The sequence below is a fragment of the Ambystoma mexicanum genome, chromosome 3p (assembly GCF_040938575.1).
Source record: "Ambystoma mexicanum isolate Mex_15411 chromosome 3p, UKY_AmexF1_1, whole genome shotgun sequence".
Lineage (NCBI taxonomy): Eukaryota > Metazoa > Chordata > Amphibia > Caudata > Ambystomatidae > Ambystoma > Ambystoma mexicanum.
The window spans coordinates 714205327-714231785 of record NC_090925.1 but is presented as its reverse complement, the minus strand read 5'-3'; the positions used below and the strand labels follow the sequence as shown (position 1 = coordinate 714231785).

The 26459-nt window shown below is 48.4% G+C and overlaps 1 protein-coding gene across 2 annotated transcripts in view; it reads right to left on the bottom strand.

Annotated features, from left to right (window-relative positions):
• The window catches only part of KIF20A (kinesin family member 20A), a 298199-nt gene that overhangs the window by 134457 nt on the left and 137283 nt on the right, over nucleotides 1–26459 (bottom strand). For both annotated transcript variants that reach the window (XM_069651561.1, XM_069651562.1), the window contains exon 5: nucleotides 13493–13631. In XM_069651561.1, the coding sequence (XP_069507662.1) occupies nucleotides 13493–13631 (139 nt within the window). The remainder of the gene's footprint in view (nucleotides 1–13492; nucleotides 13632–26459) is intronic.

Below are 26459 nucleotides of genomic sequence, written 5' to 3'. Positions count from 1 at the left end.
TTACTCTTCATCATCAGGGGCATAATTTTTTTCTTAAATTTCAGAAAAATAATAAAACAGATAACCTAATTAGGGTACATGTAACTTATTTTCTTCAATATATTCATTAGACATTTTTTCAGCAATATATATAGAATCACAACCATTTCCATTTATCGGAAATCACATTTTGTTATGGAATACTATTCATGTCTGAAAGAGTATAGTAATTCCCAAATTTTGATGGATTGCCCATCAACGTGTTTTTGTCAAGTGTTGACAAATACAAATATGGTCTAGATAGTTCTAAGGCACCTTGTTATTATGTGGAGGTCATTGGGTGAGCAATGCGATTTTGTGGACAATTAGATGCTAATGTTAATGATTTATACGCAAGAAATAAGTGGGCGGAGTAATATAGACTAAGGTGCTGTCATGGTCAAATGAAGAAAGATATATTTTGGTCATAAGAAAGAAAACAGTGCTAACCTTGTGGTTGCTTCGATTAGGGAGGAGTTCCTGGAGACACGAGGTTGGAGGATAATCAACCTATTTTTCTGCAGAGAATCTGCCATCATATTTACTCGCAGCCGCCACTAGCCTCCATCGGCAGACTTCTCTCCATAGCCACCCTCTCCCGGATGGGGCTCTAAAATTAGACGTGATATTTCACCCAGAGCAACCGAGACAGAACTTTGTTAGTAAGTATAGCTGTTCGGCAGGTAAGACTGGGTTGGTGGAATTAAACCGAAAAGATTTGCAAATACCTTCTTTGGCCAGGAAAAATCCTAAGGTTTTATGATGCCTGGTCCCAGTAAACTTTGTAAATGTTGGTCTGGACTTCGTTGCGCTCGATCTGCGAACGACTTAGAATTTGGTGAGCCTGCACACCCAGAATGTACCCTGGCATTCGAGATGCATACGCGTTAGGGGCAATTGTATTTAACAGTTCATGGCACAAACAGGCAAACGATACGCTTAGCTTGCAATGGCCAGAAAATGGCTCTTTTGATGTATCTATAATTCAGCATCTGACTGTCATTCCTATGCAGGCCTACCCCTCTTTTGAATGCCTCATCTGTAGGCTCTCTCTCGCCTGGCTACCATCTTACCGTTGCTACTGTATCGACCACCTGGTCAGATCTCCACCTAACTCTGAGTGGGCGGACTTCTCCTCCCTCCTGGCCTCGACCACTAAACTCCTCTTTCTTGGAGACTTCAACATCCATCTAGATGCTTGGACTTTTGTGACGTCTGAGACTCTTCTATTCTCCCCTATGGCCCGACTCGCTCTGCCGAACACTCTCGGGATGCTCTTATCGCTTCACGCCCTTCCCCTCTCTATCCCTCTGACCACTCCTCTCCTGGAGTGATCACTATTTTCCTCCCATCTCTCCCTCGCAACCCCTCAGGCCAAGCCAGTGCCAATATTTCGACCTACCTTGAGGTTTTCGCTACCACTTTCTCTCCCCCTCCTCCACCTCCGGCTGACTCGCATCCTGACAGCCCTTTCCAAGCTCTACTTCTCTATCTCTGATACTCTTTATGTTCTTGCCCCTTTCATGATGATCCGTTTGAACGACGAAGCAAAGTGCAACTCTTGGTACAACTTTGACCTACTTACCCTTAAACGCAAGTGTAGGGTGGCTTAGAGGAAATGGCTTCTTGTGCATCCTCCGACAAACTGGACTGCTGCCTGCTCCAAAGGCAATGATACAGTCTCCTTGTTTGCACTAAAAAGAGCCCATATCCAAGCTTGCATATTTGCGGCATTTAACAACTCAGCCAAACTCATCTGTAAGGAGCTGGCCAACCATGCTGCAGTCTCCATCTCTCCTGTCTACTCCCAGGCCCTTTGCACGGCCCTGGGCCTCTCATTTAATCTCAAAAACCCAGGATGTCCCGTCTGTCTGCCTTCCTCCTCCACAACCCCTCCTCAACCCCTCCTCAACCCCTCTCTCCGATACCTCTGGCCCCCCCAGCAGGCGCCTCTCCTCCCCTCCTCATCTTTTCCTCTGTTCTCCCCCGACAAGATTTCCAGACAAGTCTGATTTATGAAAGTCTCGTCAAAACAGGTTTGTCCAAAACCATCAAGGACCACATGGACACCCTTGTTCCGGCTCTGGCCGACCTCCAACCATTCAGTCACCTCTGGAGCCTTCCCCTTCCCCTTCCGAAGCACTCATGTGCACCCTCTTCTCAAAAAACCCACAGCCAACCCCTCTTGCCCGGCTAACTAACGCCCGATTTCCATCACTCCTTTCCTGGGCAAACTCTTGGAAAAGCTGGCCATCTCCTATCTTAATCTTCACACAGACTGTTGGTTGTCTCTGTAACCATCAGTCTGGCTTCAGAGCTGCCAGAAGCACAGAAACCGCTCTCATGTACATCCGCGAAGATCTGTTCTCCAACCATCCCTTCGGCGCTCATCCTACTCGATCTCTCTTCTGCCTTTCACAAGGTCAACCATTCATCCTGCTCTACCGTCTCTGTGATAACCCAAGTATCACTGATCAGGCCCTGGCCTGGCTGACCTCTCCTCTCCTCTCGGATCGACCCTCCCAGGTTCAACTTGGGTCCTTCCTTTCCTCCATCGCACCCTCTACTTTGGTGCTCCCTAGGGGTCTGAGCGCTCTCGCTGGCTGTTAAACCAATACATGGCACCCCTTGCCCACTGCATTGCCGCTCTCTGCTCCAACTTTGTGCTACGCGGATGACACTCCGCTCCTCTTCTCCCTCATCTCGGACTGTCTGGCATCCAGGAGCGGTGTGCCACCGATTATCTCTGCCTAAATGGCAGTAAGAGATTCTCATCGGTACACCTGCACCCACCCTTTCCTGCCACTCTCTGGCTGGCCTCCCTTGGCCCTCTTCTGCTCCCAGCTGTAAGGCTAAGAATCTCAGGGTCATCTTTGACTCCACACTCCTACTCTGCTCATATCTGACGTCTCTAAGAAGTCTACCAATTGCACCTCGTCAGAGGTATTCTTCCTTTTCTCTCCTTCCCCCAGAAGCTTACGTCTCTAGAGCTCTGGTTCTCTCTAGGCTAGACTACTGCAACAGCCTCTTTCTAAATCTTCCTGCTTCTACTCACCACCCTCTGCAACTCATCCAGAACAGGACTGCACGACTTGTCCTTGGCCTCAAGCCCCAGGATCGTATCTCTCCAGCCCCGGAAATCTCTTCATTGGCTCCCAGTGGTTGCAAGGGTTAAATTCAAGACCCTCTGCATTATCCACAAGGCTTTCTGGGGCCTTGGTCCAAAATACCTTTACTCTCCCTCTGTAAATACCTTCCCACTCGAGCTCTTCGCTCCTCCAAGTCCCCAAGGGTTAGTCGCTTCTGCAAGCAATGAGTTGGGGTAGATCTCTTTCCTCGGCTGGGACATCCCTCGGGAACAGCCTCCCTGCCACTCAAACTTGAGAACCATCTCTGGGTCCGGAAGCACTTCAAGACCTTCCTCTTTGCTTCTGCCTTCACTGTTCCTCTCCCCTGCTGATCCGGTCTGCTTTGGATCTGTGCACCTGGCTACCCTCCGATTTTGGGCAAAAGTGCTTGCCCGGCCAGACACCGGCACTGCCTCCTGGCAACCCTTGCACTTGGGAGTCTGTATCTGTAACCCTACAGTCCTCTTACTTGTACTCTGACACCCCTTGTCTGCACCTTAAACCTCACACTTTATCCATTGCTCAGCACGTTCCACCCCTCCTGTGCACTAGCGCATTCACAATGTCACTGGGCCTAGTAAGATCGTTTTGTCTTCCCTCGTTTCCCCTCCCTTGCCTTGTCGCACTCTGAAACAAGTGTGTATGAACGTGATAGAAATAAAATATATCATTTAGAATCTGTATTATTAAAAGAATGAGGCTAGACACTCCGTTGGGGAGAATTTACATTTATGTGCCAATTCCCTTCAACCTTTGAGATCCCCAGCTACTTTACTGGACTTATAACCTTTTTTATTTAAAACCCTGGAGTGAGTGAGAACTTCTCACCTGATGGTGTGTATTACCTAATTTGTGTTTTCACTGTTTGTAGTCTGATACACTCCATAGGCATCTGCTTTTTATGGTAACACACCGCACCTTCAGTGCAGTGTCACTGAGAAATCCATTAGAATTCTCATACGTTTTAAATATCTTTTCTTGTGTGAACTACAGTTCCCAAGAAAACCAAAGTGAAATTTACTTTACTTACCATTTCTTTTTGTAGATCCAGCACACACCATCTTATGTGGAGTGCTGGGGCTTACTTAGTAGCCCATTATCTTACATTCTCATGTAACATTTTTATGTTACTGTGTTAGGGAGAATTCTCATAAATGTACTAATTCCCTTCACCTTAGAGACCCCCCCAGCAACTTTGCTGGATTTTGAGTACTTGATTTTTTTTTCATGGAAAGAGTGTGCCCCTTTTTTTCCCCACTCATGTGTTTTGATGTTTAGACTTGTGTTCTTTGATTATGGAGTTTTAGAGCACTCCATAGGCATCTTTTCATGTGCGTTACACAGCACCCTCAGCGCAGTGACAGAGGGATGACTTTTAGACTTCCCAAAGGTTTAAATACCTTCTCTGGCATAAACTACTGCTTCCCAGAGAATGTAAAGTGAAATTGACATTACTATTTTCCAAATTCCTAGACCCAGCACACGCCATCTTACAATGGAGTGCTGGAGGGGTTACATAGTATCCCCTGTGTCTAAAAACTCATGCAGCAGTCAAATGCTAGCCTTTTCTATTGAAAAGGCTGGTGGCAGTGGTTTTACAACGAACTACCATGATTTTTCCCGACCGCGAACATCGGTAGCTAAAAATAACGGGAGCCATGTTTTTCATGATGGCGCCTTAAGCCCCTTTGTTTAAACAGGTCCCGGTCTTTTTTCGCTGTTTCCTTTTGGAAAGGTCCTTCTAGTGTTTGTCTCTTAGCGCCAAACCAGGTTTGGTCCCTTTGTTCGTGTGCCTTTGGCGGGCTTCAGGACTGAAGACCGCCTCTGGCGCCTGAGTGTCTGGGGTGGGCAGGAAGTGAGGGAGGTGCCCGAAACTCCCTGTGCTTAGTATCCTAGGAGACCCAAATGCACTCTGGCGTGATTGGCTGGCTGACTGTCCGGCAAGGACAGCCACCCTGCTGGGTGAGTGACAGCTAGGCTGGAATGAAAGCGGGAGAACCGTTTAAAAGGCAGATCTCTTGAACTGGAAAGGAAAGTCGGCCACTGGAACGAAAGAACCGAAGAGCTGAATAGGACAGCTGCTGCAACACCTGGACCGTTGGTTTGCCTGGCGAAGCCTTGCTGCAGGTCCGAATTGCCAAGTTCATCTCGTCACAGAAGTCCCTTCAAGGAGGGCTTCTTCCTTTGAGTTGGTGGGACCAATCAACTCGTAAGCACCTGGATACCATTCCCAAGGCTGGTTAGGATTAACCAGGGAGAGGGATACAAGCTTGTGCACTTTAATCTACAGCTACTGGAACTGAAGTGACTCCATCTTGTTTGCTTTTTCAACGATCCCGTGCAGTGCAGGCGTTCCCCCGACGTCCTCCCTCTTGTCCCCACGACTGAGGCTCAGGAACAGTGTGATCTGCAGGACCTGCCAGGAACAAACGTCTTCAGCTGCACTTTGTTCTTCATACAAAGGTACTGTGCCAACCCGATTGAGAGAACGCCACTCTCGCAGTGAAAGTTCATGAAACTTTCCCAACTTGCAGGCCTACTCAGCTTGTGACCCGACATATGATTCTTTTTCGCTTAAAGTACTTCTGAGAACTTTTGCAAAGACTTTACCATTTGATACAAGAACTGCTCTTTCCTATCCAGAACACTAACCCATTGACTTTGGCCTGGCCTATTGACTTGAATTGAACTCTTCTGGTGAACTGAAACTATTTGCACTGTCTAAAACAGGGGTGCACAACTGATTTTGACAGAGGGCCGAAAGTACCCTACATGATGGCTATAGTGGGCCGAAATGTAAATGTGGGTGGGGCGGTAGGCGTGGCGGGAGGCATTTTCAACCCCTAATTTTTTATTAAACACTAGGCCCCAAGACACCCACCCCTCATGCAAACACCATGCCCCATGACACCGACCCCTCATGCAAACACCATGCCCCATGACACCGACCCCTCATGCAAACACCATGCCCCATGACACCGACCCCTCATGCAAACACCATGCCCCAAGACACCGCCCCCTCATGCAAACACCATGCCCCAAGACACCGACCCCTCATGCAAACACCATGCCCCATGACACCGACCCCTCATGCAAACACCATGCCCCAAGACACCGACCCCTCATGCAAACACCATGCCCCAAGACACCCACCCCTCATGCAAACACCATGCCCCAAGACACCCACCCCTCATGCAAACACTATGCCCCATGGCTCCCACCCCTCAAGCAAACACTATGCCCCAAGGCCCCCACCCCTCAAGCAAACACTATGCCCCAAGGCCCCCACCCCTCAAGCAAACACTATGCCCCATGGCCCCCACTCCCCAACCAAACACTATGCCCCAAGACACCCACCCCTCAAGCAAACACTATGCCCCATAGCCCCCACTTCCCGACCAAACACTATGCCCCATGACACCCACCCCTCAAGCAAACACTATGCCCCATGCCACCAAGCATGCACCATGCATACATACTCATACAGACCCCAACACCTCCACCCCTGAATACAAACTAACAAGCATACACCATGCACCCATACAGACCCGAACCCCCCACCCCCCATTTCAGCACACAAACCCACAAGCATACACCATGCACCCATACAGACCCGAACCCCCCACCCCCAACTCAGCACACAAACCCACAAGCATACACCATGCACCCATACAGACCCGAACTCCCCACCCCCAACTCAGCACACAAACTCACAAGCATACACCATGCACCCATACAGACCCCACCCCCATCTCACCATACAAACTCACATGCATACACCATGCATCCATACAGACCTGAACCCCCCCCAACTCACCAAACAAACTCACAAGCATGCACGCATACAGACCCGGACCCCCCACCCTCACATCTCAACCTACACTGAACGTGCACACAACAACAACAAACATTCAGGCAGACCCGACCCCTCCAACCTCCCCCCCAGCATCTCAACATACACTTCACTTGCACACAAACACATTCAGGCAGACCCGACCCCCACACACCCTCCGCATCTCAACACACACTGCACTTGCACACCAACACATTCAAGCAGACCCAACACACACCCCACCCTCGCATCTCAACATACACTGAACTTGCACACAAACACATTCAGGCAGACCCGACCCCCACACACCCTCCGCATCTCAACACACACTGCACTTGCACACAAACACATTCAATCAGACCCGACACACACCCCACCCCCGCATCTCAAAACACACTGCACTTGCACACAAACACATTCAAGCAGACCCGACCCCCTCTGCATCTCAACACACTGCACTTGCACACAAACGCATTCAAGAGCAGACCCGACACACACCCCACCCCCGCATCTCAACATACACTGCAGACATACAAATACAAACACACCCGACACACCCCCCACATCCGCATCTCAACATACATACAAAAACAAAAAACACCATCAGGACGGACCCGAGACAGACAGAGACACACACACACACAGCCCCCCCCACGTACTTACCCAGATGTGCTGGAACGCTGGCGAGGCTTCTGGCACTACGGCTGGGTAAGCAAGGCTGAAATGCCTTCCGGCATCAAGCCTTACTGGCCATGCCTGCCATAGTGCTGGCACTCCATTGGTGCAGCACACACGCACTACGTGGCTCGTAGGAGCTGCGTGGTTCGTGTGCACTGAGCCAATGAGGACAAGTGTTTTGTCCGGCCCGAAAGACAACAAAGACTTTCCTAATGGAGGGCGGCCGATGCTGCTTGCGGGCAGCCCTCCATTAGGAAAGTCTTTGTGCCTCGTGGGCCGGACAAAACAACATGGCGGGCCGTATGTTGTGCACCTATGGTCTAAGAAGTATATGTGAACTATTCTACTTAACTTGTCCCTTTTGCTTACTTCTAAGTAACTGAAATGCCATTTGGCTCCTATTTCAGGGGAGCTCAAAAACTCGAGGTTTTGTATTGAAGTGTATTGGTATATAATCTTAAGTTGTCTTCTTCTAGTGAAATGTTTTCTAAATGATTGTGTAATAAATTAAAACGTGTTTTACCAAGAAACCTTGAGTAGAAGTGTTTACTTGAACCACTGTGATGGAAAGTCCTCTGTGTAATTACTTGTACTGCTCACATTCACTCTTGAGATAAGCCTGGCTGCTCAGATCGCTACCAGAAACGGTGTGGTAGATTTATACCAAAGGTTGGTTTGGCTATCATCTGTAGGCCTAATTGTGTGTAGTGGTCCCAGAGGGTACTGCATGCAATTATGCCCAACACTTTTTAGATCCAGCACACACCATTTTATGTGGAGTGCTGGGGGGTTAACTTAGTAGCCCCTTATCCTACATTCTCATGTAACATTTTTATGTTGCTGTTAGGGAGAATTCTCAGAAATGTGCCAATTCCCTTCTACATTCGAGAGCCCGGCTCTTTTGCTGGACTTTAGGACATTTAATTACGAACGTGGAGAGACCTTTTTCCCACTCTCTCATGTATTTTTCTGTGATTTGGTCTCTGCGTTTTTTACTTTGGAGTCTGTCAAACTCCATAGGCATCATCTTTACATGGTGACACAATGCACCTTCAGTGGCATGACACAGGGAAGTCTCTTACATTTCCCAAAGCTTTAAATACCTGCTTGGTGAAACTACTTTTCCAAGAGCAGTAAAGTGAAATTGACTTTACTTACATTTTGTAACTTTCTAGACCCAGCACAAACTATATCTTACCATAGGGTGCTGGAGGGGTTACTTAGTATCCCTTTTGTCTAGTTTCTCATTTAACATCTTTAATGTAACCCTTTCTACAATATTACCCCTTCTACAATTAATGGCGGGACCCAGTGGTTTACTTTTGACTACCATAGTGGGTTTTTACCGTGGGCTGTGTTTGTAGCTGCATTAAGGCACCCATGGGTGGCTATTTTGTCAAAATGGCCCCAGTCTTTTTTCGCCATTTCTTGCTGGAAAGGTCCTTCTTGAGACTTGCTCTGGGCGCCAAACCAGGTGTGGTCCCTTTGTTCATTGTGTCTTTGGTGGGATTCACGAGTGAAGCCCCTCTCTGGCTCCAGTATGTCTGGCAGGGGCAGGAAGTAAGGGAGGTGCCCGAAACTCCCTGTGCTCAACTCCCTTTGTTACACGAATGCAACCAAAAGGTGATTGGCCGGATGGCTGTCCGGCAAGGACAGCTACTCTGCTGTGTGATTGACAGCTAGGCTGGAATGAATGGGAGAAACCTGCATAAAAAGGCGAGGCTTTTTGGCTTGGCAGGCAGAGTCAACCACTTGACGAAAGAATCTGAATAAGAACTTGGAAGAGACGCCTGCTGCAACTCCTGGACTGTTGGTTTGCCCGGTGACGCCCTGCTGCTGTGCTGAAACTCCAAATTTGTTTCCACTAGAGAAGCCCTGCAAGGACTACTTCTCCCCTTGGGTTGGTGGGACCAATCAACCCCAAAGTGAACTCATTTGGACATCCTCTTGGAGCTGGCTGTACATCTGCTGCTGCTAGAACCCAAGTGCCAAGGAAAGGAACACCAAATCGAGTGGATCGCTTTTAAGTCGGACCCGAGCACCAGGAAGATCCTCCGGTCTTCTCTGGAGCAGGACTGACCAAGCCTGAGCCACCTCAGATTGCTGGACCTCAGACGCGAGGAAAGTCTGAAGTGGTATCAGTCACCCGTGGTGTTCCTATTTGCTGTCAGACGCGAGGAGCTTAAATCGCCGAAGTGCCAGTTTATTGAAATTTGCTCATTGCTGCCGATGACCTTCCCATTGCAGTGCATGAGTCCCCAGACGTCCTCAGTTTTGTCCCCATGACTGAGGCCCAAGAACACCAGGATCTGCAGAGCTGTAGAGGAACAGGGGCCAGCAGGAACCACTTCTTCCAATGAAATATACTATAAAGTCTAAGAGAACTTACCTCTTGTGGCATAGCCCTACTTGTTCTCAGTTAAGACTTTGCAAGGTTAACCAAGACGAGTTGCTTGCATCTTTGCCCCTCACGAGAGTCCCAGCTTGAACCCTTCAAGTGAATCTTATTCCTACAAACATTTCTAAAATCATTGTGCAAGACGTTTACTTACCTGCAAAGAAGATCCTCTGTTCCCCTAGACTTTGCTCAACTAACATTGGCTGTCCTGACTCCGGGAGAGACTCTTCTTACCTATGACTCTGTGCCTTTACCTTTCCCCCAGGAAAGGGTTACATTTATTTGACATTGGAAGGTTCAAAAAGTACTTACCCATTTACAAATGTTTTATTAACCTTTGTTTTATTCCCATATCTAACCTTTACACCAATCTCAGTATTGCTCTAAATGTACCAGCGATAAATCAATGCCCACACTGTCCTAGCTATTTAAGTCACCTGAGGGTGTAGGAAGTGTGTGTGCCATCCCCAATGGGTATCAAGTGTGTTTTGACGTGGATTATAATTGTTACACGTGTTGCTCCCTTCTGAAGAAGGCTTTTATAACTGACTTAAATTAATAATTGTTTAATCAAGAAACCTTTAGTGAAAGTGTTTGAATAACTCACTGTGAAACGGTTACAACCCTACTGCTCTCATTGATCCCTCTTGAGATAAGCCTGGCTGCTCAGCCACACTACCAACCTGTGTAGTACATGCCTATATCAAAGGTTGGGTTCCTATCGCCAGGAGGTCAAGGTTGCTGTAGTGCACCCAAAGGATACTGCACACAATCTTGCCTAACGATCCCCTTTTGGGATGGCACACAAACTTCCTACTCCCTGAGGTGGCTTCAATAATGAGGACACCGATATATCACTGGTACATTTAGAGCAATACCGATTTTGGTGTCAAAAGGAAAAGATTACAGGGAAGAAACAATGGTTAATCAGTTTCTCAAACAGATAAGCATTTTGAACCCCCCAATGCAATGAAGATTAACCCTTTCCCAACTATACAAGTAGATAGAGAATGTATTACTTTTTGGAGGGACAGATTAAAACACAAAGTCAGAGGTTAGGAGAGTTTTGAGGGAGCCAGGACAGCCAATGTCAATTGAGCAAAGTCTAGGGGAGCGTAGGCACTTCTTGAAGGCAAGTAAAAAGTCTTGCACAATGTTAGAAAGTTTTGTAGAAAAATAATTCACTGTAGGGCCATAAACTGGGAGGCTTGTGATGGGCAAAGCGGCAAGCAGCTCTGAAAAAGGCAGCAAATGTAAGTCTCAACTGAGAGCAAGCAAGCTACACAACAAGAGCGCAGTAGTTCACAGTACCTTAGGTCTGAAGCAATGGTTCCAGCTGGCTTCTGTTCCTGTGGTAGTATGGCAGATCCTGTTCCTGGGCCTCAGTCGTGGGGACAAGACTGAGGACGTCTGGGGACTCCTGCACTACGATTCGAAGGTCGGCGGCAGCAATGGGCCAGATCAGCAGCACTTTGCGGTTTCAGCTTCTCGCGAATAGCACCAGCGCGGTTCTTGGACATCTTATGAGCTTTCCTTGCTTCTGGGGTCCAGCAATCTGTTGAGGTGGCTCAGGCTTGGTCAGCTCTGCTTCGAGGGAGTACAGAGGACCTTGCAGGAACTGGGGTCTGGCTTAAAAACAATGCACTCGATTCTGGTGTTCCTGTCCCTGGCATCCTGTTCCGGCAGCAGCAATGGAAGTACAGCCAGCAAAGAGGATTTCCAGATGAGTTTATCTTGGGGTCGATTGGTCCCATCAATCCAAGGGGAGAAGCAGTCCTTTGCAGGGCTTCTCTAGTCCAGGCGAATTTGGAGCTTCAGCACAGCGGCAGGCCTTCACCTGGCAAACCAACGGCCCAGGAGTTGCAGCAAGCGGCTCTGCCAAGTTCTTCTTCGGATTCCTTCGTCCAGTGGTCGACACTGCTTTCCTTTCAAAAGACCTTGCCTTTTATGCAAGTCTCTTCCATTCATTCACAGTATAGCTGCCACTGACACTAGGGGGGGGGGGCTGTCCTCCAAGGACAGCCAGCCGGCCAATCACCTTTGGGTGCATTCCTGTAATCAAGAAGACCAAGCACAAAGTTTTCGGGCATCTCCCTTGCTTCCTGTCCTGCCAGACACTCTGGAGCCAGAGGCGGGCTTCACCAGTGAACCCTGCCAAAGACTAAATGAACAAAGGGAGCAAACCTGGTTTGGCATGCAGAGTAAATCTCAAGAAGGACCTTTACAACAAGAAATGGCGAAAAAAAGGACGGGCCATTTTGACAAAACGGGCACCCATGGGTGCTATACTGCAGCTGCGAATGCAACCCGCAGTAAAATCACACAACGGTAGGAAAAAAGTAAACCACTGCCACCAGCCATTAATTGTAGAAAAGTAGCAAAAATGTTACATGAGAAAGTAGATAAAGGGGATACTAAGTAACCCTTCCAGCACTCCATGTAAGAGTGTGCTGGGTCTTCAAAGTTACAAATAGGTAAGTAAAGTCAATTTCACTTTACTGCTCTTGGAAACAGTTTAACCAAGGGAAGTTATTTACACCTTTGGGAAATCTGAAAGACTTCCTTGTGCCACTGCACTGAAGGTGCTGTGTGTCAATGTAAAAACATGATACCTACGGAATTTGTCAGACTCCAAAAAGAAAGAATACAGAATCCAAATCAGACCAAAACACCTAGGTGAGGGAGGATAAAGGGCTCACTCACTCCAAGGTTAAAAATGCAAAAGTCCCCAAGTCCAGCAAACGAGCTGGGGGTCTAAGGAGGGAGGAATTAAACACTAAAAATGAAAATTCTCCCCAACAAAACGTCTGGTGTAAATATAATAAATATATAACTTTATATAACTTAAGTACAAGTGTTTCTTTAATGTGCCTGTTTAACTAGATTAAGTGTACTTACCTACAGCTCACATCTTCCCCTTAAGATCAGCCTGACTGCTCGGCCACTCTACAAAAGCCCTGAATTAGTACAGACTGATACTAAGAGTTGGAGATCTACAAACCACTGGGATAGCTTACCAAAGTCATACTTCCAGTAGCACTTTAGGAAAACTCCCCTAACAGAGTACAGGAGGTACTTCAGTGAGAACCCGCATTTTCCACAGGTCTGTAGGCTCCAAGGCAAACGTAGGCAGCGATATTTAGAAACACTAATCCAAGCATAAGAGACATTTACAGGTAGCCTTTTACCATTGTTTGTTCTGTGTCCGAAAACTCCCGACAGTTCACAATTGTTACTGTGGCAAAAGTGTGTATAGTTTTATTGAGTTTGCCTTTATGCTCATGGAGTGGATGGTGTCAAAAGAGAATACCGCAAACGTGGCTTATGATGTAGCAAGGTGAGAAGGGTGTGCTGGGGGGAGGGCGGGTTCAGCTTGGGCAATGCCTTGTAACATGGTGTTCTGTGAAGCAAATGTTGACGACAGAGTAGATCAGGTACCTTGTATGGTGTAGGTTTTGCCCGAATTTGTGACTCCATATGTGTAAACTAGCCAATTCTGGCCATTAAGAGCCTCCTTCACCACTTGTTTCATCGTCCCTTCAAAGAACTGCTTCTGATCCACATCCGGCCCAAAAATCTGTTGGGGGGGGGGAAGAAAAAAATGAAAGGAAAAAAAAAAATCACACTATGCAAAGCAGGAATTGGAAGACCCAATAAGGGCAACAACTAATGATCATACTACACAAACCAGGTACAGTCGGGAACCAACTGCATCACAGAGTAGAAAGGATCTAGTCCCTTCCTGTGGAACACAGAAGTCATTCTATTACAGCCCAAACACTCGGATCACATCCTGTTCATTTATCATCAGTATTGTAAAGCACCGTCTAGAGGGGCTGCTTCATCGCTTACACTTATATGCTCCAATTGAAGCACACAACATGCTCTTAAACATACAAAAAGGAAAAATGAGGGCTCACCGTACTTATTTTTGAAAGTGTGCAAAATTCAGGATTGGAGAATTGGGGTGGAGGGGTTGGTCGATGGAAGCAAAACCACAGTTTGGAGGGATGTATGTAAATTGTAATCATTTATTTGTGTGTCTACTATTTGGCTAAGCTCAGCAACTCCAAGGTGGATTAAGCTTCAAGTTACTTACCTGTAACTATTGTTCTCCAGCATGGGTCTGGCATGGATTCTTACGCGCATGTATATTCCCAGTCATCAGGCTGGGAATCCTCAAGTTTTACTTTCACTGAAAAACTTTATTTCTAACCTAAAGCAATCACTGTTCACTGGTCATACTGCCCCCATCCAATGATGGTCCTCTCCATAAGCCCCACCTCTGGCAGCCATCTTCCGAATTGGTAAGCACATAAAGTGGCAGTATGATCAAGAGGAGCCGCACAGGATACGCATTTGAATCCATGCCAGACCCATGCTGGAGAACTATAGTTACAGGTAAGTAACTTGTTCCTTCTCCAGCACGGGGTCTGCCATGGATTCACATGCCCATGAATAACTAATACAGAGCAGTACAACCTTACAACCACGGGAGGTGGCAAAGCGCAATGGAAGGAATTAAATCTTACCTCTGGAAGAGACTCGCCTCAAGCGAACAGGTTGTGTAGTACTGCTTGGCCGACTCTGGACTCCTCCCCAGAATCCTTGTTGACGCAATAGTTGTGAGGTCTTCTGAAAACTTCAGGGCACGAGCAACGTCCAGTGAGTGCAAGGCCCTTTTCCGCCAGTGAAAAAGGCTTCGGAAAAAAACACAGGTAACACCAAAGGCTCATTGACGTGGAATTACAAAAAGGGACCTTTGGCATGAAAGAGGGGTGCGTATGCAGCACCACCCTCGATTAGTGGAAAGTCACGTATGGTTGTTTGCAGGATAGGGCCTGGATCTCACCTACCCTTCTGCCCGAGGTAATGGCTACAAGGAAAGCCATTTTCCACGAGAGAAACTGGAGTGGGGCCTCATGCTTTGTCAGGTCTAGTCTTCAATCTTCCTGCAGGAGTGATGCTGGCCCACCAGCGAGATTCGCGCAGAGGATTAAAGGTTAGGAAACGGAAACCTAATTGTTTAGTTACTTATGTTAATACTAATATTTAGCCATGTGGCCGTCTCAGAGCGCGTGCATGGTTAATTATTAAACGCAAACTGCAACAAGACTTGAAAACTACTCGAACGCGTGCACATACGAGACGCCAGCTGACTGTCTCTTGCTCATAGCCTTTACTTTTGATATTTAAAACTAAAGTGCACAACAGTCAATCATGCGTTGAAAGAAATCATTCCTTTACTTTTCACATTCAGTTCAGAATTCGAAATAACTGGAAAGTCTCTAATAGTTAAACTGAAGGAACTTCGCTTTCTTCATCTGTATTTCAAATCCCAGAAATTACTCTTGCTTTGCTTCACTGAAGACTCTACTCTAATCCCTCCAATACTCTTTCTTCTGGAAGTAACCTCAAGGATTATTATAACTTATTTACAGAACTAAATAACTGCGACCTGTCCTTAAGGGAACTAGAATGAGAGGCAGTTCAGAACTTCCAGAGGAATTCCAAACTACCACACTACCAGGCTCCTCCAATCACTGCTGCTGAGCCTCCATCTTGCCCTGGGGAAACAAAGGCTTCCTGAAAGCCATGTAAAGGAAACATGTCCAATCCATTCCAATCACACCCCTAGCATCTAAATCACTTTCATACTCTAACTGAAACATCCTACAGATAACCCCTCCTGTACATCCAATTAAAGTGTTTCAGCCGTGTACATTTTAGTGAAGACTTAAATGGGCCCTTAAGATGTGTACCAATGTATGGAAGCCTGACCAAGCACCATAGTATCCTGACATGCATAGGCTCAAAGGGCCCCATCAGCCCCGTCAGCACCACGTTGAGTTCCCACACCAGGGTAGGAGCCTTGCACATTGGGAAAGATTAAAAAAGTCCTTTGATAAAATCCTTGGAGTTGGTGGGAGCAAATCGACGATCTTCCTGGAGACCTGGTCTAGCAGGAGATAGCTGCCAGATGCACCTTCATAGAGTCGTGCGCCAGTCCGGCCAAGGATAGCAAATATGCAAGGATATGTGGGACCGTAATCTTCTGAGACCGGCACCACTTAGCGAAGCGCTTCCACTTGCGACCGTAGCACTTCAAAGTCGACGATACCCTGGCCTTGGCGAGAACCACCCTGCAGTCTGCAAGTAACTTATATGCTCCAAGCTCTCAGGTTCAACAATCCTGGTCGTGATGAAGGATTGTGCCTCCTTCTCTGGTGAGAAGATCCAGAACCACTGGCAGCATGACCGGAGGCGCCTCAGAGAGGCTGAGAAGGTCCAGATACTAAATCTGTATCGGCCATGCCGAGGCGATGAGTATCATCTTGCAGTGTGTTGATGACTCGTAGCAGAAGATGCAATGGAGGAAAGGTGTACAGAAACAGAAGAACATGTCCCCTAGGCTCCTCGGCTGGTGGAATCTGCTGGCAAACATCTGGCACTGGAGTTCACTGCTGCCGCAAACAGATCTATCTGGGCATGCCCCAATTGACGAATAGGCGTTCCACCTGATCCTGACGAAGCTGCCACTCGTGGAATGAGCACAGTTCCCTGCTGAGGGAGTCTGCAATGGTGTTCTTGACTCCTGCCAGGTGAAGAGGGACGAAGAGCATCTCTTGTCCGATAGCCCAGCGCGACAAGTCCTGAGCATCCTTGGAGAATACTGGGGATCGAGTGCCCCCCTGCTTCCTGATGTAGAACATGGTGGTGGTGTCTGTAGATCCTCACCACCTTGCCTTTCAGAGACGGAAGAAATGACTTTAGGGCCCAGAACACTGCCCATAGCTCCAGGATGTTGATATCAATATCCTTCTCCGGCAGCCACAGGCCTCTGGCGTGCGGACATCCGGTGTGCGCCCCCAACCCTTCCAGGCAGGCATCCGTGGTGATCGTCTCCTTGTATGGGGGTTCTGCATTCCTGTGCCTGGGGTGATGTTGGAGCGGACACCCCACCATCCTATCACATGGTGGAACTAGTCGTTGAGAGCTCGTCTGTGAAGCTTCCGGACACCTTTATTGAGCGAGCATCCAGGAATTCCTGAACAGGTCGCATTTGCAGCCTGCAGAGCCGGATAAGGTAGGTGCAGGACTATGATATGCCCAGTAACGACTTGAAGGCCTGCACTGTAGCCGTCTTAGTCAACGATAGTCGTTGCACCTTTCCTTGAATGGCTCTCCTCCGAGGGCGACGCCAGGCAAGACACTACTGAATCTGGTGCCGAGGAACAGCGCATTCTGTGATGGCGTCAAGCAGGACTTTGGATAGTTGGATAATCCCAGATCCGTGTCATCTGTGTGTGTGTGTCCGTCAGCCAGCTCCCCCTGGTACCGGTATACGTGTATGCCCTGTAGACGCAGATGGGGCACCACTGGTGCCAGGCATTTTGTGAACACTCTGGGGGCCGATTTCAAACCAAAAGGGAGAGCCTTCAACTGGTAATGCTGCCCCAGCACCATGAAGCATAGAAACGTTCAATGCTTCTTGCGAATGGGGACGTGGAAGTAGGCGTCCTCAAGTCAAACGACATCAAGAAGTCCCCTTTTTCCAATTGGCCAAGCACCTGTTGCAACATTACCATCCTGAACTTTTGGGACTTCTGGCATTTGTTCAGACGTCATAGGTCTAGGATGAGGATGGGCTTCCAGCCCCCTGTCTTCTTTCTGACCAGAATATTATGTGGAATAGAACCTAGAGCCCCAGAGTCTTTGGGGAACTAGCTCTATCATCCCTAATCGCAGCATGGCCCCTACCTCTTGCAAGAGCCGAGGGATGTGCTGCTCTCAACGGGTAACAGGAGGGATCCGCAGACATCTCTGGGTGGTGAGCTTTCTCCACTCGCTGACGAATGTAATCAGCGGGCCTCCCACCGGGATGCATGAGTGGGGGCCAGATGTCCCGTTCAGGCTTGGTTCGGCGCCAGCCTCCTGCCCTGCGGGTGACGCAGACTTCCGCTACCGTAGGCCTGGGAACAGCCTCTGTAGGCTTCCAGAGTTGTGGATCTGGAAGGCTGACGATACGATGCAGCAAAACCTTTTCACAAACTGCTCGACTTTCCCCTGGAGGAGCAAAAAGAGCAGTGCTGCTACATGTCGTCTGCGTACCCACTTTAATGGCCTGGAGGGGTTCGTCAACAACTTTCCCCAAACAGATTCTCTGTCGAAGGGCATGTCCAGCACCTTCGCTTGGACCTCCTCCTTCATTCAGTCTTGGCGAAGGCAGATATAGTTCCCCATTTGCCGGAACCCTGTGTCGGCGACATCCAATGCCATTGTGATGGCGTGACCAAACACTACCTCCCCTTCCTGGAAGAGAGCAATTGCCTCCATCCTCTTCGTCTGGGAGGAACCCCAGAATAGTCCCCATCTTGTACCACAACTCCCCGTTGTACCTGGCTAGGATCGCCAGTGCATTTGCTGTCTTGATAGTGGACGCTGCATGTAAATGAACTTCTTACCCAAGGCGTCCATTCTCTTCCCCCTCACTGTCCAGGACATACGACAAGGACAGGTTGGCCGACCATTTCCTCACGTCCGCTGATGCCACTAAATCCAGAGATGGCTGTGACCTCAGGCATTTGGGTGCGCAGTCCGTCACCCAATATTTCTCCAGCCTATCCAGTTTGGCTGGAGCCATGCATGGGTTATTCATGAGGGCCAGGCCCTCTTCCCAAAAGGTAGTCGAAAAGGGGCATCGCCATGATAGTCTTCCTCTTGGCCTCGTGCCTCTGGTACAAGAAGCCCTTCTTGGTTTCCTCGGGCACCAGCTGGAATAGCTTAGAGGCTCTGGTGATCATGGAGTGGAACGATCCCACTTCATCCGGTGGAGACACCCTATGTGGAGCATCCAAATGCGGAGACTCAAAGTCCGCTGCAACGATATACTCATCCATCGTCATGGCCGTATCCGTCCCTGTATCCGTATCTGGGACTGCGGGGGGAGAAGGGACCAGGCGTAGTGGCGAAAGCTGAAATGAGGCATCTGATGACGCTTCCTTCCCCCCCCCACCCCCGGAGGCTGATGGCTGATCGGGGACTTGGGGGGACCCCACGTGCCGAGTCAGAGGCATCCTCATCTGGATCTCGTGACACCAAGGTGTGCAGGGTCAACAGAATATCCAAGGAATTGTCCCTCGGCTGAGAAGGCAGAATTAGGCCCTGCGCCGCCATCATCCTCTTCAACGTCCTTGTGGACCGTGTGTAAGGACTCCTGGTCTTCATAGTCCGTGGATGAGACCTCCAGGGCTGCTTTGGGGCCTCCTCACGCCCCCCCTCCCCCGAGCATCTTAAACCGGGGCCTGAGCTGGTTCCTCCCCCTTTTGGCATGCCAGACTTTGCCAAACTCACTGCGGCAGTGTCGCGCCTTGCGGGTAGGGTCACCTGAGCTGCGGGGGCTACCTTCACAGGATCAGCGCCCTTAGCCGGCGGGCCATGGCAGTCATTGAAGCCATCGCGGAGGTCTTAGCCTGTGCCGGTTGAGCCTGCTTGGGCTGTTCGGCCTTCTCTTGTATGCGGCTCATCAGATTTCTCACGTAGATTAGCCGGGGTAGATTACCTCCTCGAAGAGGAGCTCCATTGCCAGCTGGCAATGGAGGCGGAAGGTGATGTTGATTGTGCCCCATCCACTTTGGGACCTGCTTCTGCGGCAAACCCGGTGGTTTCAGACTTGCAGTTCTTGGCCTCATCTTGGGCCCACACAGATGAGGCACCCTCAAAGGACTTGGCAGACCGCTCCTCGGACCGGCCAGTCCATGGTAAGGCATGATCCACTGCTGGGAGCATGGTTGCGAGGCCTTGGCGTTAAGCCACATCGCCAGTCTACTGTGCCTGTCCTTCGTAGTCTTCTCGGAGAACCCGAGGCACATCTCGCACTCCACCTCCTTGTGGTCCGGGTAGAGGCGCTTGTCCTCCATAAACCTATACCGTAGCCTGCATTTGGTGCAGGGCCTGAAGAGGGACCTTCCTACCTCCTCCTCAGTTCATGGCCCATCTGGTGGTTCTTTTCCCGCTAATCTGTAGCATTCAACTATGGCTAATATGATCCAGCGGGAAATGGTCTGTTTTGTTACAGATAAGCCTAATTTATGACCAGTATAACCCACGAACAGTTGGTCATCTTGTCTCAATTTAGCCATCCTTGAGATGTAAAAACCAAGAGCCCTCTTGGGATCTAATCTGTGTAATCTCGCCTCTTTGCCCAGATGAGGAGGATAAAAGGTTGGTAGTACTATTTTTTGTGACAAATGGAAGTCCGAGACTACTTTTGGCAAGAACGAAGGTTTAACTTTAAGGACTACCTTATCTTTATAAGCAAAATAGCATATGGTGGTTTGCATGAGAGAGCCTGAAGTTAGCTAACCCTGCGGGCTGATGATAGGGCCACAAGGAGGTCAGTTTTTATAGTCAAAAGCCTCAATGGACATGAGTGCAGAGGATCAAAAGGTATGCAAGTCAAGAATTTTAATACTAAATTTAAGTCCCAAGTTGGTACATGAAAAAGGTACTGGAGGGTATACATTAGTAAGCCACTTTAAGAATTGAATTATTAACAGTATTTTGAAATATGAAACCTCTTCCGAGGAGCGCTTGAAAATGGACAGCGCAGCAAGGTATCCTTATCTTTGCACCAGTTACTAAACCTGTTCCAGCGACATCGGTACAAAGACTTTGTTGCTGGTCTTCTGGCCGAAAGCAAGATTTCCATTAAGTCATCCGGAAGATCCCAATCCTTGTATCTCAACCTCTCAGAAACCATGCGTGAAGGTCGAGTGTCTTGACCTCTGGATGGAGAACCCGACCTTCCTCTTGCGAGAGAAGATGCTCTCTTTGCAGAAGACGTATTGGAGGGCAGATGGACCTGTCTAGAAGGTCTGGGTACCACATCCTCCTGGCCCAATCCGGGGCAATTAGGATCATGGTTTTCCTGAACTTTATCAACCTCCCGATTACTTGAGGAATCACGGGGTCTGGGGGAAACGCGTACAGCAGTGGAAACTTCCACTCCTAAGGAGTTTCCCAGAGCTCCTCTTTGAGGAAATTCCCTTGAGCAGTACTGATTGCACTTCCGGTTGATAGCGGTGGCAAACAGATCCACTTGAGGGGTTCCCCAAAGGGCGAAGCTCTCCAGAAGGACTTCCTGAGCCAGCTCCCAATCGCGAGAGACCGTGCTCTGCCTGCTCAGAGCGTCTGCCGCCGTGTTCTTCTCTCCGGCTAGGTGAATTGCCGACAGATTCCTTCTCGTATTGCCCAGAACCAGAGCTGCATTGCTTCTCTGCACAGTGGCAGTGACCCTACTCCTCTTTTGTTGAGGTAGTACATGGCCACCGTGTTGTCCCTCATTATCAGGACATTCTTTCCCTGTACAGAGGGCAGAAAGGCCTTCAGAGCTAGTCTGATTGCCCTCAGCTCCAACAGGTTAATGTGTAGTTTGGACTCCGATGGAGACCAATGACTGCTGATTGTCAGATCGTTGGTGTGTGCTCCCCACCCCGTGAGTGAAGCGTCCGTCACTACCGTTATCACCGGCCATGGTTGCCAAAAAGACTCTCCCTTGAGAATGTTGTCGTTGCAAGCCCACCAAAGAAGATCCAGAGCAACTGCGCTCGAGACTTGCAGAAGATCCGACATATTCCCTGAGAACTGGGACCACTGAGTTCTGAGTGCCCATTGAAGGGATCTCATTCTCAACCTGGCCTCTGGTACTAGGAAAATGCAGGATGCCATGAGGCAGAGCAACCTGAGAAAATCGAAGGCCGGTAGATGTTGGGCATTCTGAAACTTCGTTACCATCTGCTGGATGTGGAGAGCTCTCACTTCGGGAGGCGAGGCTTTTCCCGATGAAGTATCCAAGACTGCTCCGATAAACTGGAGTTTCTGGGATGGCATCATGTGAGACTTCTTGAAATTGAGGGAGAAGCCCAATTTGTGGAGTAAGTGGCAGGTGATCGAAAGATGTTCCTGAGCTTGTTCTGGAGAACTTGCTCTGATCAACCAGTCGTCCAGGTAGGGATATATGTGAATACCTCCTCTCCTGAGACTTGCTGCCACAACCGCCAACAGTTTGGTGAAAATCCTCGGGCGGAGGTCAACCTGAATGGCAGAACTCGAAACTGATAATGAGAATTGCCAATCGCGAACCTCCGGTACTCTGTGCTTTGGATGGATTGGCACATGAAAGTAAGCATCCTAAAGGTCCAATGATAACAACCAATCTTGGAGTTGGAGAGCCTGAAGGATCTGAGAAAGTCACCATCTTGAACTTGTCCTTCCTGAGGAACTTGTTCAAGTTTCTCAAGTCCAAGATGGGTCTCAGTCCTCTGTCCTTTTTTGGGATGAGAAAATATGGGGAGTACCAACCCCTGTTCCTCTCCGCTACAGGTACCAGTTCTATGGCACCTTTCTCTAGCAGGGTTAAAATTTCCTGCAACAGGAGCGGATCTGGAATTTTGGCATAGTTGGCTCCCGGTGGATGATTGAGGCCTTTTTAGAAAGGGGAGACAGTAATCTTGGGATACTGTTTCCAGTGCCCAAGCATCTGAGGTAATGTCCCACCATTCCTTCAGATGCTGAGAGATCCTGCCTCCCACTGGTGTTTTGTGCAACAAGGTCTCAGAGGGATTTGGAGGCGGCTGCAGGAGTGGCTGATCCTGAGGCAGATTTTGCACCTCTTTCTAGTGCTCCACACGAGGGAAGTTTCTTTTGCCCCTTTGAGAAGCCCGTCCTCTTCCTCTACCAAAAGAGGAGTAGTATCGAAAAGAACGACCCCTCAAGGAAGATGAGCCGGAATAGGTTTTTAGAGGCTGGCGCAAAGAGGCGCCAAGTGATTTAGCTGCCGCTTTCGAGGCTGAAGTTTTTCTAGGCTTTCATCAGCCTTTCTGCCAAAGAGCCTCGAGCCATCAAAGGGCATGTTGAGGAATCTAGCTTGCACGTCTGGTGCAAACCCCGACTTCCTCAACCACGCAAATCTGCGTAGCACAACGCTTGCAGCTATGGATCTGCTGATACTATCAGCAGTATCCAGTCCAGACTGGAGACATTCCCCCATTGCCTCCTTCCCGTCTTAGACTATATTCAGGAAGCCTTCCCTTTCCTCGCCTTCTGGAATATGATCAGCCGCCGCCGAAATACAGTCCCACAGGGTATGGGTAAACCTGGCTAGGGTACAGGTGACATTTGCCGACTTAAGTGCCATACTGCCTGACGTGAAAACATTACGTGCTCAGGTATCAATTTTTTTATCCTCTCTATCTGGAGGGATAGTTGGATAAGCAGTTTGTTTTGAAGTAGATGCTGCCTGAATGACTAAACTCTCTGGAGTCGGATGTTTATTCAAATATTCAGGATCCGTTCCAGCTGGTCTATATTTTCTTGGAAAAGTGCTATCTGCAGCAGCAATAGTTTCTTGTTTCTCCCAGTTTTCCTCCAGTCCTTTGAAGGGCCCTGTGAAAAGGGAAAACAGGATCGTTGAGGTCCCTTGACGATTATATCCGTCATGTCATCTTGTTCAAAAATGGGTGACGTATTGCCCCAAACCATATATTCAACTACCCTGGTCATAGGACCCCTGTACCCAGCATCTGCATACTCTGCAGGATCAGGTTTGGGAACTCTAATTCTGGGGATGTGTCAACTCCACTGGCAGAATGTAGAGTATCACTCAGGTCTCTCATTCTAGATTCCTGGTCAATAAGTTCTTCAGGAACTTGTCCTGTACCACAAGTAACTCCCAAAGGAGTAACCTTGTCTTCTTCTGAAGCAGACTTCATAGATTGCTGACATAGATTTGAAAAAGTCTGACCTGGGCAAAAGAGTGCATCTCCTTTCTTCCTCTTCCATCTGCTTCGAAGGAATTGGCAAATCCCTCGAAGTTTTCGAAGGTGTCTTCGAAGAGGACGCATTTGGCGTCAAAATTATCGACGTCGAGGGCGTCGAAGTTGTCGAAGTCTTCTACTTGTGTTTCTTGCATGGCACTGGAGAGGTGCTCGACTCGAAGAGTCTTCGACGGTTTTAGGTCGACGCAAGGTTTTTTGGATTCCTCGACGCTACCGGTCTTAGCCATGGTATTCTTGGACTTCCCTTTGTCGTCGAATGGAGCGACTTTAGGGGTATGGCTTTTTCGAGGGGGTCGGGGCCGCATTCTCGAAAACCTCCATCAGGTTTTTGCGGAATTCTTCCCACTTACTGGGAGAATCGGATTTAGTCGGGACAACGAATTTCTTCGGTTGACTCTGAAGAAGATGAGGGAGATCTATGTCTCTTCATTTTTTTCAATGACAAAGAGTGTCTCGATCTACTCCTAGATCGAGATCTCTTTGAGTGCCTATGGCGATCCGATTCCTTAGAATCGGACGCTTTGTGTCTTTTTGACGAAACCTTTTTTGAGGCCTCCCTCCCCACCGACAGTTTACCTCTCCTCTCACGAAGAGCTTTTTCGGTCATAGATTGGCAGGACCCGCAGTCGTCGGTTCGGTGACTGGAACCGAGACACCAGAGACAAATCCGGTGGGGATCGGTGATTCACATCTTAGATCCACAATCTGCACACTTCTTAAACCCAGTTCTGGTTGTCGAGGATGACATTTTCTTCACAGAAAATAGAAGCGCGCTGTTCTCGATAGCGAAGCGATCGGAAAAATGGAAATGAAGCAACGGGCGTGGCTGGAGCCATTTATACCATCGGTGACGTCGATGGAGTACGTCGAGGGACAATCGACGCCACGACCTCGAGCACAGCGCCCTCTGCCGAGAAAAATGTTTTCCGAAGCAGCGAAGCTGGAGATAACAAATTTTCACAAGATGAGAAATACGTGGGAGGACACAATCCATTCGAAATACAGTTTACGTGAAAGTGAAACTTTCTTTTACCGAGGATTCCCAGCCTAACAGGGAACATTAATGAGCATGTGAAGGTTGCGGATCCCATGCTGGGTAACTATTGGTAATCTAAACACTCATGTCACAAGTATCTGATTCTGGGAAGCTAATTAAAAAATAAAAACAATTTACTGAAACAAAACCCACCAATTTCCTCATGGAATGTACACAAGCTACGGTAACCTTTTATCCACCAAGAGCCCGAGCTCTCAAGTTCAAGACGCTCAACTGCATATGCAAAGTTCCTGTACACAATATTCTGCTCTACATTTGAAGAAAGGCATTTTCGTCTCAGCTGAGGGGACATTCAGGAGCGGGAAGGCGGGATCCAGGAGGATGCCTGGAAGTATTGGATACAACCGTGCTTTGGTTGACGTTCCACCGCAAAATGGCACAGCACCCCAAGTATTGGTGAAATATGGGCTGTGGAGGTCACAGCTCCAGTCCACGGGAGGAAGTTGTCCGTGTTGGGGATGTTTTTCTAAAGTGCTACTGACAGTAAGACTTTAGTAAGCTATGCCAGTGGTTTGTAGATCTCCCAACTCTTAGTATCAGTCTGTACTAGCTCAGGGCCTTGGTAGTGTTATTGTTAACTTGCATTTATATAGCGCCTTATATACCATTGGTATGGTCTGAAGGCGCTGGTAGGTTGAAAGCCCTGGGGAACCGAAGTTCATATCAGTAGAGAGACGAAAGTCAAAAGGGTGCGTGTGGGCACTGGGTATGTGTGCAGCTCATGCGGTATCCGTGTAATAGCTGCATTCTAGCGGTAGGTGTGCTGGTTGTGAGGTCAGGAGTATGTGTTCGTTCTGGCAGGAATTATCCAGAACGGATGTGGCTGCGTTAGGCCTGAGGAGAACGCGTGGCTGGGGGTGTGTTACCAGGAGTAATTACTTAGAATGATGTGGAGTGAGCGGCGAGTGTTGGTATGAGAACAGTTATACCGAATGGTGTCATAGTATCACTGTGTTCTAGTTGAGTGGTGATGTAAGGAGAGAGTAAGCGTGGTGGTGGGAAAAGATGGGTTATATATCCTTTCAGAAATTCCCTGCATTCCAAATCATACTATATACGTCCGTTCCTTGCACTCCTATCCACTCCATGCATCCTAGCCTGTTCCATATATTTCGGCAGAGCCATCAGGCTTATCTTAAGAGGAAGATGTGAACTGTAGGTAAGCACTCAGAATCTTAGGTAGACAGGCACAACAAAGAAGCACTTGCACATATATTTATAAAAAAAAAATATATATTATATTTACCCCAGAGTCACTTTAAATACTTCAGATGTTTACGGTAGAACACTTAGAAATGCTATATAACACTTTAAAGGACACACTTTGTGTTTGTTCGCAGTTACATTTGTAGCAACGTTACAAAGGGAAAAGACAAGATTATCGTCTTAACGGTAACTGCGCACTCATGCCGTTTTCAACAGGTTAGACGGCAACGCATTTACTCTGCAAACACATATATAAAAGTCACTGCAAGGGAGGAAAAAAGGGGTTAGTGCAACATGAGCTTAG